This window comes from Mytilus galloprovincialis, chromosome 12, assembly GCF_965363235.1.
Source record: "Mytilus galloprovincialis chromosome 12, xbMytGall1.hap1.1, whole genome shotgun sequence".
Classification (NCBI taxonomy): domain Eukaryota; kingdom Metazoa; phylum Mollusca; class Bivalvia; order Mytilida; family Mytilidae; genus Mytilus; species Mytilus galloprovincialis.
In genome coordinates this window covers 58,350,112-58,362,924 of record NC_134849.1, presented here as the reverse complement: position 1 = coordinate 58,362,924, position 12,813 = coordinate 58,350,112, and the positions used below count along the sequence as shown (strand labels likewise).

Sequence of the window (12,813 nt, the reverse complement as noted above, 5' to 3'; positions counted from 1 at the left end):
AATGTTTCCAAGAATGCATTCAGTTCAGAAGCCAAGAGCTAACTGGGTCCTAAATGAGATGGGATTACATTACAGATCTGCACTTTGAACAACACAGAAGAGCCACATAACAAGAATCACATACCAATATGTTCTTATAGCTACTAAACAAGAGTTAAATATCCCAGTTATTATACAGCACAATACCTGACCTTTGGTTATTAATGTCTACATTATATACATTTTTAATTTGAGATGCTCTTTTATTCTGTTGAGCAGATACTTATCTGATGTTATCAATAAAATGACATGTATGAATTTGATAATAATTTATTAATTTGATATATTCTATATGACTATTACACATATTGTACTTGAAGTAACTTATAAGTCTTATTCATGATTCAATTAATTGAATAATAATTTTGTTAAGGATGTACTAAGGCAATCTGATGTAAAGTTAAATAAATCAAGAATTCAAAATTACTTTAAGCTGGAAGAGTATTAGTTTAGGATCAAAATAAGCTAAAAATATTGAGCTCTTTTTTTTAAATATTTGATTTATAAAATTGGCGGGAAAAGGCTGAATTGGACTTTTACCTCATGTTTGCATTGGTATTGTTTTGTTCTCCAATCAAAAGAAAGAAAATCAAGAATCTGCTCAAATTTTGTCAAATGATCTTTTATGAGCTATAAAGTCTTATGTTAAAAGATAAATAGGTCATGTAGGTGTTATGGGGCAAAACATTTTACCTTGTATCATATGGAAAAACATCAAGGAGACCGAACACTTATTCCAATACCTCACCTAAGTACATCCTTAAACGTAAAAATGTCAAGCGACAAATAGGTCATGTGACACAATATTAGAGGTTTCCGGTTGCTGGGTTTCAGCATTACTTTCTGTACATGTACTATTTAAATCAATTTCAGTATCAAAAGTGCTATTAATCATTTCAGAGGTATCTGGGAATCCAGAATCATCTGCAGTATTATCATGATTATCACTATCACAAATATCATTATTATCACTATCACAAATATCATTATTATCAAAAATGGATTCCAAAATATATATTTTTTTTCTCAATATTTTTTTAAGTGTATGTTTCTTTATATGATTGATGATATTATATACAATTGTATTGTTCGAAATATTGGTTCCATTTAGATTAATGTTAATGTTAATTTCTGGACTGAAATCTTCAGGAATGGTGTTGTCCAGATCAGCTGTGTCCACGGCTTCCTGACAGTAATCAACAAATGATGAGGGAATACAATTTTTTGTAATATCTAAATCTGCAAAAAACAAAACAATTATTAAAACAGTTGCTTTGGTCATGACTGTGTATTACATCAATTCACTAAATATAATACCTTATATTTTAGAGGCTCTTAGCCTTTAACCAGTCTGCATCATGATTCCGATGTATTATACTTCTATTACAAACCATTTGGAAAACCCTATCACAGCTTTGATTTTGTAGAAAACAAGAGTGCACACTCTGAAATGTCTTGTCTTATTTACTAATCATTGATATTATATTAATAGTCCTAAATATAAAGCTTTACTACAAGTATCACATAAACTTAGTAGGATTCAATGAAATTAGGTCAATATCAATTTTGTAATTAACAACAATCGCATAATGCTTCCATATAAGAATAACCTTTTTTACACGTGAACACGTCTGGTCTGAATACAAAATTTAATACTGGTATCTATGATGTGTTAATTTACAGTAAGATGAAATTTAATGAGACTGCATGACACAGATTAATCAGACAGCAACACAACAAAACAAAACTCAGCAAGAGGTTCAAAGTGAATGTATGGTTTTCAACAAAAGACAAATGTCCATATTATACAACAAACCCTAATTTCGCCTAAATTAGCTAATCAGTTTCAGATTTACTCAAATCATTACTCTACATTTACTCTTACAAAAATGTGTGCTGCTATTTTAATTATATCCATTCTAAACAGAAAACCATATAATCCAGTCACCAAATTATATTTAGGATACAGCTTAAAAGTATCCATTACATCTATCAACAATTGTTAAAGAGATTGGTATCTCTTGAATATAACTAAACAGCAAATTGTACCTAAAAATCTGTCTATGCCATCACAGTGATCAGGATACATTTCCCTACACTGGTCCATTGTCTTGCTCTTTGTGATAGTTAGCATACATTCTTCCAATTTTGTCTTCTTTTTGGCAGTTTTGACTCTTGAGGTGGAATCTTTTAGTGAGGTGTCCAATGCCTCTTGTAACTCTTTAAACAACTGAAATACGAGTATTTGTCAAAAAATGTATGAAACTGACATTCAAACAATAGTTCAGCAATAATAAAAGTAAAATGCATTTACACATACTCATCTAAATTAAATTAATAACTTAACTTTACTTCTATAAAACTGCAGGTGACACACGTTTTCTTATTCTTAATGTTTTATCATCAGTCATTTTGGGATTTCTTAAACATTCTGTATGGATCTGGTTTTTCTCATCGTTGAGGACCTCAAAGGTAATATGTGAGGCTTTGATCGCAGGACGGTTCAAATATAGTCTTTTCTTAATAATGCAACGTTTACATTTACTGTTCTAAAGAAAATAAGTTCTAGTGAAAATGTAAAGATTCTATAACCCTGTTTTCTTTAATGACCTCTTAAAAAAATCAACGTCGTCTACCGAAAAATAAACAAAGATCAACTACCTCTTGACCAATCATATCAATATATTCCCTAATATGCAAATCATGTAAGAATTATGACTTTGCAAACAGCACAGCTGCACTATATGGCACACATCTTAGAACACATTTTGTATAATCAAATCAATTATTATGATCCCTAAAAGGTGCTAGCAGTTTCTTCAAATTGAATTGGTCATATTGGTATATATATACAGTTGCTTCTATGTGTATTGTATGTACAGGCATTGGAGGTATTAGCCAAGAAAAGAAACAATGCGAAAGAGGAAAAATGTTATATGTTGTGTATTTATATGCTGTTTGAAATGAAGAAATCTGTATGATAAAGTAAAATAACATATTGAATCGCAAGATAAAATAATATGTTACAGCTGTTACTGCGAAGCAACTAATCCTAAATTAGTGTTTGTCTTGTGTGTAGCCTATTGAATTTAAGAGATTAAAGACTCTAAATTCGGAAGAGCAGGGCAATGAAGAATTTAAGGAGTCTTTTTGTTTGGTAGTAATTGAAAAATGTGTGAGAGAAATCTTATTTTGACAAAAAAAAATCAATATTATGCTATGAATCAGCAAATTGGAAGTCATTGTCAAACAGATTCTAAAAGTGCTCATTCATTGATCTCAGTTTGCCGTTTTAGAATATAATGCATTCTTGGCAATATTTCGAAAAGCGTACACCAAAACGTTGTGATTGGTTTAAAATGTGGTAAACAATGGAAATTCAACCAATGACATAAAATTAGTTTCATACTTGAGTGTTGTCACTGGTATTAAAGAGATAATAGTAACTGCAATTACGATTATCCCAATATGGCGACGGCAGATATAGGTAAAATCTTTACAGTCATTTTACTCAAATGTAGCATGTTTTTGTCACTAGTTACTCAGCTGCAAGGTTTTCTATACCATTACATCATATTTGAATCGTAACGGTGCACTGGAATTGTCCAAGCGCTTTGAAAATTGCCGTTGAAAAATTCGGGATGATAATCGTAACTCGGATAAAAAGATAATCGTAATTATGGTATTAAAAAATGCGAAGATAATCGTAACTGGATAGTGTTTTATTGATATTGACACTAAAAACGTATATCTGATAGCACACGATGAAATTATGGTGATGAATTAATCACGTTTCAACATCTTATGACATATCTTTTTGTGGATTTGTTATGAATGGTTCTAATGAAAACAGCTACATACTATTATATCATAAAATTGGAAGGGAGAACAAGCTTTAAGAAATTTGGATATAGGGAAAACACGAACTATGTTAAAATACAGAAAACTCCCAAGAACAAGGAATGTCACAAAATATGGGAATGAGCGATGAGGCAATTTTATAGGAAGTTATGATATATGGCAATAATTGTCAGGGGAAACGCACGTCACCCTACATCAGATTTGATATAAATAAGATTGAGAATGGAAATGGGGAATGTATCACAGAGACAACAACCTGACCATACAAAAAACAACAACAGAAGGTCACCAATAGGTCTTCAATGTCGCGAGGAATTCCCGCACCCGGAGGCGTCCTTCAGCTGGCCATAAGACTGTTAAAGAACATTGATTTATCCTGAATAAAAACATAGTAAATATAATAATTATTGTTTTAAATCATTATATGCAGGTGGCTATGTGTGCTATTTCTTCCCCCGGGAAGCGACTGCTGGTTCAATTCTAGTCCATACCCGTTATGCCATAATTAAGTAGGAAAGACGTTTAGTATTCGCTAGAGACAATTTGACGAGAAATTAAGAACAACAGTTTTGCATTTTTGGGATACGGAATATTGCTACCCCCCCCCCCCCCCTCCATTTTCTCCCCAAAAAAGACACCTTAAACGCGCACATAACATTTAAACTTTGAAAACAATTAGAATATCTACTTACCACAATACCTGACCCGACAGCGGCTTCATTGTCAATATATTGAACAAGTACATTGATATAGGAAGATGCGGTGTGAGTACTAATGAGACAAATCTCCATCCAAATAACAATTTCAAACAAGAATGTGTCCTCAGTACACGAATGCCCCACTCGCACTATCATTTTCTATGTTCAGTGGACCGTGAAATTGGGGTAAAATCTCTAATTTGGCATTAAAATTAGAAAGATCATATCATAGGGAACATGTGTACCAAGTTTGAAGTCGATTGGACTTCAACTTCATCAAAAACTACCTCGACCAAAAACTTTAACCTGAAGCGGGACAGACGGACGAACGGACGAACGGACGCATAGACCAGAAAACATAATGCCCCTCTACTATCGTAGGTGGGGCATAAAAAGTAAACCATTATAGGTTAATGTACGATCTTCAACATGTATACATTAAAAGGGCAATTTTCAATAAAAGTGTTAATTTCAGACCTAAAAAAATTAAAAATCAACTTGTCAAAATTTTTATTTCTAGATTTATTTTGAATACCTCTATTGTAGACCAGTTTGTAAATAAAAATAAAAAGTGCAATCTTAAATACTCTTTAAAATGATATCATTTTCATAATGTATGTACTGTTTCGCAGGGGACATTTGTCCACTACGAAACTGCTTTTAAACGCACATCTTATTGCATTTTAATGTCTCCTATAGACATCTAGTTTGTTTTACTTTATAAACTAGAAAGATCTAATTTTTTTCTGAATGTGAGAACCATTTTTTATCGATAAATATTAGACAGTACTTCACATATAAACGTACAACTTATGTTACTTAGTGGACATTTTCATGAGTGTCGAGTGGACAAAACCGTTTGGATCGTAGTGGACAAAAAATTTCGTAGTTGACATCAACCCTATACTTTGTTGATAACATACTGAAAATTACATTAAACTAACCCTTGCTATTTGTTTTGCACGAATAGAATTGAAAAAAATAAAAATCTCCAATACTTGTTTTGTAGGTGACCGTTTTGTAGTGGACATATTTACATGGTTTTTTTTCCCAACAATCTCCATATTGCAATAGTAACAAGAAAGATTATATTCATCAAAACACTATTAAGCTGTACACTGATTTTGTTTCATAATTTTAGAACCAGATACTGAAGGAGATTTGAACCGTTTCGAAGTGGACATTAACAAAAATACGGTACATATGTATCACTCTGGTCTATTTGATGTGCTCTTTTTTGTGAACAATTAAAGTGCCGTTATTAAAACATCATTTCTTTCGTAAGACCCTTATGTTTATATATCTTGCAAACATTGAGCATGAATGTTGAATAGGGCGTCTAGGGAAATGCCAGGAATCCATAGCTTATTAGTCCCTCTAAAAATATTATGTTTCTTTGCTTAAAAAATGTTAAATCTAATTTCATGTAATGACTGCACAAAAAAATACTTGTAAAGATCAAACACTTTTTTTTAAAGTGGCTGGGACAAGAAATCACGGGTTTAAAAAAAAAAAAAAAACACGCCAATAAATCGAGAGATATATAAGTAAATTTGCCTGAAATATTAACCTGTAAGTTTCTTCATTTTTTTTATTTTCCGTTAATGTCATCCATTAACTGTACATTTGCATTTTAATACACACAATACCATTAAAATTCTGAAAGACACATTTAATGTTTCAGTTACTATTATCCGATAAAGAAATTACGATTATCAAACAAGAAAAATTCTATAGAGTTACGATTATCATCCCGAATTTTTCAACGTTAACTTTCAAAGCGCTTAGACAATTCCTGTGCACCGTTACGATTCAAATATGATGTAATGGTATAGAAAAACCTTGCAGCTGAGTAACTAGTGACAAAAACATGCTACATTTTAGTAAATTGACTGTAAAGATTTTACCTATATCTGCCGTCGCCATATTGGGATAATCGTAATTGCAGTTACTGTTATCTCTTTAATACCAGTGGTTGTGACAATACAGTGTTGTGACCATACATACATGATCACCAGGGTGTGACCATACATACATGATCACAGTGTTGTGACCATACATACATGATCATAGGGGTGTAACCATACATACATGGTCTCAAAAGTTTGTGGCCAATGGAAAGCCTTTTTTTAAGAAGAAAACTAATGACAACGCTACTGTAACATCCCATTATCTAAACCTTTCCATTTCTAGAATTCTTAATAAACTCTTAATCTAAAAAAGTTTGATTACACCAAGTGTTTTAAAATGATTTTCACCTTTTATCTAGATAACACACACCATCTGTTAATTGTCTAAAAAATAGTTGATCGTTCGCAATATTTTTCTTTCCTTTGCAGCAAACTAATATAGATATGCAACTTATCTTAACTTTACCTTTTTAACTTATATAAAAAAATTATTATCTAATAAATTTGCTTATGTTGAACCCCCATCAGGATAAAGTAAAAATTAAAATTAACACACACAACAACAAAAATTTTATATATAGCACTCAGAAAATTATTTTTTTTACAGAAAAACAAAAACACCTTCCTCAAACATTTTGCCAAAGAAAAGAAAAAAACTGTTATTATCTTAAAAATGTCTAACAATGAACAGTAAATTTCTAACTTTATTTATACAACTCCTAAATAGCTTTTAATCATCAACACTTAGAAAACAGAAAATTATGAAATAAATCTGTCAGCCTAATTATAAGTGTCAGATAAGATATTAACCATATGGCTTAGTGTAATCAAACTTTATGTATATAATTAACCATTTCTGAACAAAGAGAAATAACTTAATCACATTATAAATACCACTTTTGGATATCATAAAGGGTGATAACTCAACAATCCGAAAAGCTAAAATCGTGAAAATTGAACTTGACCTTCATATAGTCGCAGGACACAACATATCTAAATTTGAAGAAAAAAATTGTCATAGGGTTTTCATGTTATGGTGGAGACACCATCGCTGTACATCCCCAAATCTTTAACGATTTTTACTTCGGAAATCCAGTTAAATATATTGATAAGCAATTGTAATCATTGATGAAGATTTAAGCAAAAAATAACAGGTGAGCGATTCAGGCTTTGGAGAGCATCTTCTTTAGTTCTATAAGCAGTTTGATTAGGTGGGACGGGGCTCGGACCAAATTACAACCAGATGCTCCGCAGGGCGCAGCTTTATACGACCGCAGAGGTTGAACCCTAAACGGTTGGGGCAAGTATGGACACAACATTCAAGCTGGATTCATCTCTAAATTTGGATTGTGATTAAAAAGTTGACACAGCATAGGTTTCGGACACAGAATGAATGTGGTCTAATGAACTTAAAATATTTTTTTTGCCTTTGAGCAATTCACTATGCTGTTGAATATTAATCCTCTCAAAAAAATGTTTGAAGAAATTTTCTTGTTATTTATGAAATCTGAAATGAGAAAAATTTAACCCCCCGCCCATTTTTTTTTTCACATCCCCCTTTCCCTTTTTCCAAAACTGATCTCAATTCAAATTTCTAATGGAGTTTGCAACAATAACTACTCATTTAAATACATCATAAAATATTAAAATGTAACAAAAGGTGCTTGTTATCACTGAATGGTAAAGATTGTTTTAATTTATCAGTTGGTAGTTAAAGTGAATATACATTGTATATTGTATAAAACAATGATTTAAGATGATTCAACTACTATTCTGGACAAAGAAAGATAACTCCAATCAATTGAAAATTTCTTGCTATTGCACAATATTGTGCAATTAGATATTTCTTGATATTGCGCAATACTGTGCAATTGAAAATATTGGCTATTGCACAATACTGTGCAATTGAAGATTTCTGGCAATTGCCCAATACTGTGCAATTGAAAATTTCTTGCTATTGCGCAATACTGTCCAATTGAAGATTTCTTGCTATTGCTGAATACTGTGCAATTGAAAATTTCTTGCTATTGCACAATACTTAATATAATAATTTTGGATCCTGATCTGACCCAACTTGAAAACTGGGCCCATAATCAAAAATCTAAGTACATGTTTAGATTAAGCATATCAAAAAAACCCAAGAATTCAATTTTTGTTAAAATCAAACTTAGTTTAATTTAAGACCCTTTGGACTTTAATGTAGACCAATTTGAAAACGGGACTAAAAATTAAGAATCTACATACACAGTTAGATTTGGCATATCAAAGAACCCCAATTATTCAATTTTTGATGAAATCAAACAAAGTTTAATTTTGGACCCCGATTTGGACCAACTTGAAAATTGGGCCAATAATAAAAAATCTAAGTACATTTTTAGATTCAGCATATCAAAGAACCCTAAGGATTCAATTTTTGTTAAAATCAAACTAAGTTTAATTTTGGACCCTTTGGACCTTAATGTAGACCAATTTGAAAACGGGACCAAAAATTAAGAATCTACATACACAGTTAGATTCGGCATATCAAAGAACCCCAATTATTCAATTTTTGATGAAATCAAACAAAGTTCAATTTTGGACCCTTTGGGCCCCTTATTCCTAAACTGTTGGTACCAAAACTCCCAAAATCAAACCCAACCTTCCTTTAGTGGTCATAAACCTTGTGTTTAAATTTCATAGATTTCTATTTACTTATACTGAAGTTATGTTGGAAAACCAAGATATGCTTACTTGGGCCCTTTTTTGGCCCCTAATTCCTAAACTGTTGGGACCAAAACACCCAAAATCAATCCCACCCTTCCTTTTGTGGTCATAAACCTTGTGTCAAAATTTCATTGATTTCTATTTACTTATACTAAAGTTATTGTGCGAAAACCAACAATAATGCTTATTTGGGCCCTTTTTTGGCCCCTAATTCCTAAACTGTTTAAACCAAAACTCCCAAAATCAATCCCAACCTTCCTATTGTGGTCATAAACCTTGTGTCAAAATTTCATAGATTTCTATTGACTTAAACTAAAGTTATAGTGCAAAAACCAAGAAAATGCTTATTTGGGCCCTTTTTGGCCCCTAATTCCTAAAATATTGGGACCAAAACTCCTAAAATCAATCCCAACCTTCCTTTAGTGGTCATAAACCTTGTGTTAAAATTTCTTAGATTTCTATACGCTTTTACTAAAGTTAGAGTGTGAAAACTGAAAGACGACGACCTCAACGTGATACCAATATACGACCAAAAAATTTTCAATTTTTGTGGTTATATAAAAAGTCCCTGTACATTCTTAAAAAAATTACCAAATGAAATAGGGCAGTTTTACTGGTCCCCTATCAATATGCATCTGATGACATTAATGTTTATTTTCTAGTAGGGGACGGATGAAATTGCTAAATACTGGTATTGTTTTGCAATCCGAGGAATCATTAAAGACTAGTATGTTTTTCCAATGTTATTCAGAATTATATAATATCATTTCTTCTTATTGTTTTTTGGGGGTTCTTTTAGCTTGTTTTTATTTCTGCATTTGAATTTAATTTTGATTGGTTAAAAGTTTTTTTTTATCTAATTACTCGCCAAAAATTTCACAGGGCAGGTGGGGAGGGGGTCTCTTTCTATATGAAAGTAACTAATTAACTAACTAATTTTATTCAGTATAGAATCCAGTACAAAAGGGTTATCGCTAAAATACATGAAATCATAAAAAAAATTAAACAAAAAATGAACAGCAATTTTGTGATAAATAACAAACAATAGACGACAAAACACATCATCAATTATGCAATTATTCCTACTGATGAATTTCTCATTATAATACATTTGTCTATATACCATGTATATAACAAAATTGTCAGGAAAATCAGTCTCTGTATAGTTCATTAAATAATAATATGTTTCCAACATTTTATAGAAATACAAATACATGTATCTCTTATCAAATATATAATTTCTTAATACATCAATAAAAGCAAAAATACAACAAATAACAGCAATATAGTTAAGATGTAGTAATTGTAACACAACTCATTGCCTTTGTACAAGTTATATTTATATTTGTTAAACAAGTTTGGAAATCGAATTCTTTATTCCCTATTCGTTTCAACATCAAACAATTTCAACAGGTGTATATACTACTACATTGAGGTCTTCAGTTGTCTTGCTTCCTTTACCTGAAAAAAAGGATATCAATTAAGATTTATTTGACACCTTCTCATGAAGTAAAGCTGCTTTTCTCTTCTTTGTTAAGAAATGTTTATCTAAATATGCAGCTTCTACCTTTATGAATGAGTGAATGAATAAACTGGAAATTTCTATAAATTCAGAAATTATTGGGTGCCTTTATTTTTGCAATTTTTCAAGAATGGACAAACATCCGATTTTGAAAAAAATTGCAAACAGGTTTATATTTTAGTTTTTAGAATGCGAGCTCTTATTATTGCGATACTCACAGTTGCATTATTCCCATAAATAATAACATGCTTCGCCGAGCGCAGCCTGATACGACCACAGAGGTCAAACCCTGAATAGTTGGTGCAAGTTTAGATACAATATTCTAGCTTGATACTGTCTGAATTTGGATTGTGATAAAAAAAAAATTGACATAATATAGGTTTCTGACACAAAATAAATGTGGTCAAAGATCTTAAAGGGGCACTAGCTACGAGATATATAAAAAATCTAAAGTTTTTTTTTTTTTGTTCAATCAATAATGAAAGTGAAATAGTGAAATAACAATTCGCTTTTTGCAGCCAAAAAAGTTCAATTTTGTCAAATTACGCTAAGAAACATTGATAATTAGGTTTTCACTTGCAAGTGAATGAGTCGACCTCTTTAAATCCGTATTCATGTGAACTTCAATTTAACCTCTAGCTAGAGATTGACAACACATGCATTGTACATGTACTGGTTATTTAAAGAAAAAGAATGTCAACAATGAAAGTGAAACTACGGTAAATCATTTGATTACTAATTCAATGCACATAAAAACATTCTTATACGGTTAAAAGCAATGAGAAACATCTATTCTTAATCTATAAAATAAAATCAAACAGACCTATAAAAATCCAATTGCACGTGTTGGTTTAATCTATTCATATCTTTATTTATGTTTACATCGTTTATATGGTCATCTGAGGTCAAATCGATAGTTAATTAGATGGCGTCTGGACTAAAATACACACGAAACGAACCTATATTTTATCTACCCCATGCTCTGTAAACTGTTTATTTCAGACTTTTGATAGTGTGGATAAATGTTTTACATTGTTATAAATCAAATATAAGAATTTGAGTCAAATTGGTGACCATGAATTTGACAGCTAGTGCCCCTTTAAAAATTTGAAATGGATTGAAATATTTGTATTCATTTTCAACTGAAGATTTCTTGCTATTGCGCAAGACTGTGTTATACTGTGATATTGAGCAATATTGTTCTACTGCCCAAAAACTGTGCTATTGCACAAGTCTGTGCAATTGAAGATTTCTTGCTATTGCACATTACTTTATATGATAATTTACACATATATTTGGTGTGAATATTCTGCAAAATCAGTATTTTTTGCTTTTATATATAAATCAGAAATACTTTATGTAAAAATGAAAAATTTTAAGAAAAAAAACCCTAAACATTATGAAAAAAAAAATCCCTCACAATTATTTTTTTTATCCTCCCCCCCCCTTTTTAGTAATTACCCCCAAACTCAATTCAAGCTTTCTCTTTGTGGTATGGTACCTTGCAGTACAATTTCAGAGAGATCCAAATACTTCAACACTAGTTATTGTCTGGAAACTAGAATAAACAGCTGCACCATAAGCACATGATACGCCCGTCACATTTTTAAAGAATAAAGATCAATAACATCTCAATGTCATATTAGACATTATAAAAAACTAAAGGGAGGTTATCTTAATAGATATAAATCAGTCACCAAAGTTAAATTACAAAGGCTCAAAGCACTTGCAGGATATTGCATGAAAACTAGAAAATCTCCCCCCCCCCTTTTTTATAAATAAAATCATAAAACTCAGAAATGTAAAATCTAAAATTTATAAAAATCAAATAGGAGCTTACAATAATAGATATGAACAATTTATCAAAGTTTCATGCAAACTGCTAAAAGCATTTTTGAGGTTTTGTTTAAAGAAAAAAAAAAACATATCCGAAACATAAAATCTAACATTTATAAAAATTGAAAGGGAGCTCACATCAATAGATATAAACAATTAACCAAAGGTTCATGCTATGCAATTGGTGAAAGTGTTTGAGAGTAATTGTCCGAAAACTATAAAATCCCCTTTTTTTAATGATAAA

The 12,813-nt window shown here is 31.1% G+C and overlaps 1 protein-coding gene across 1 annotated transcript in view; it reads right to left on the bottom strand.

Moving 5' to 3' along the window:
• Positions 1–10,327: 10,327 nt before the first annotated feature.
• Positions 10,328–12,813, bottom strand: part of LOC143055609 (uncharacterized) — a 59,941-nt gene continuing 57,455 nt past the window's right edge. The window contains exon 14 of the mRNA XM_076228772.1: positions 10,328–10,672. Coding sequence (XP_076084887.1) covers positions 10,608–10,672 — 65 coding nt within the window. The 3' untranslated portion in view covers positions 10,328–10,607. The remainder of the gene's footprint in view (positions 10,673–12,813) is intronic.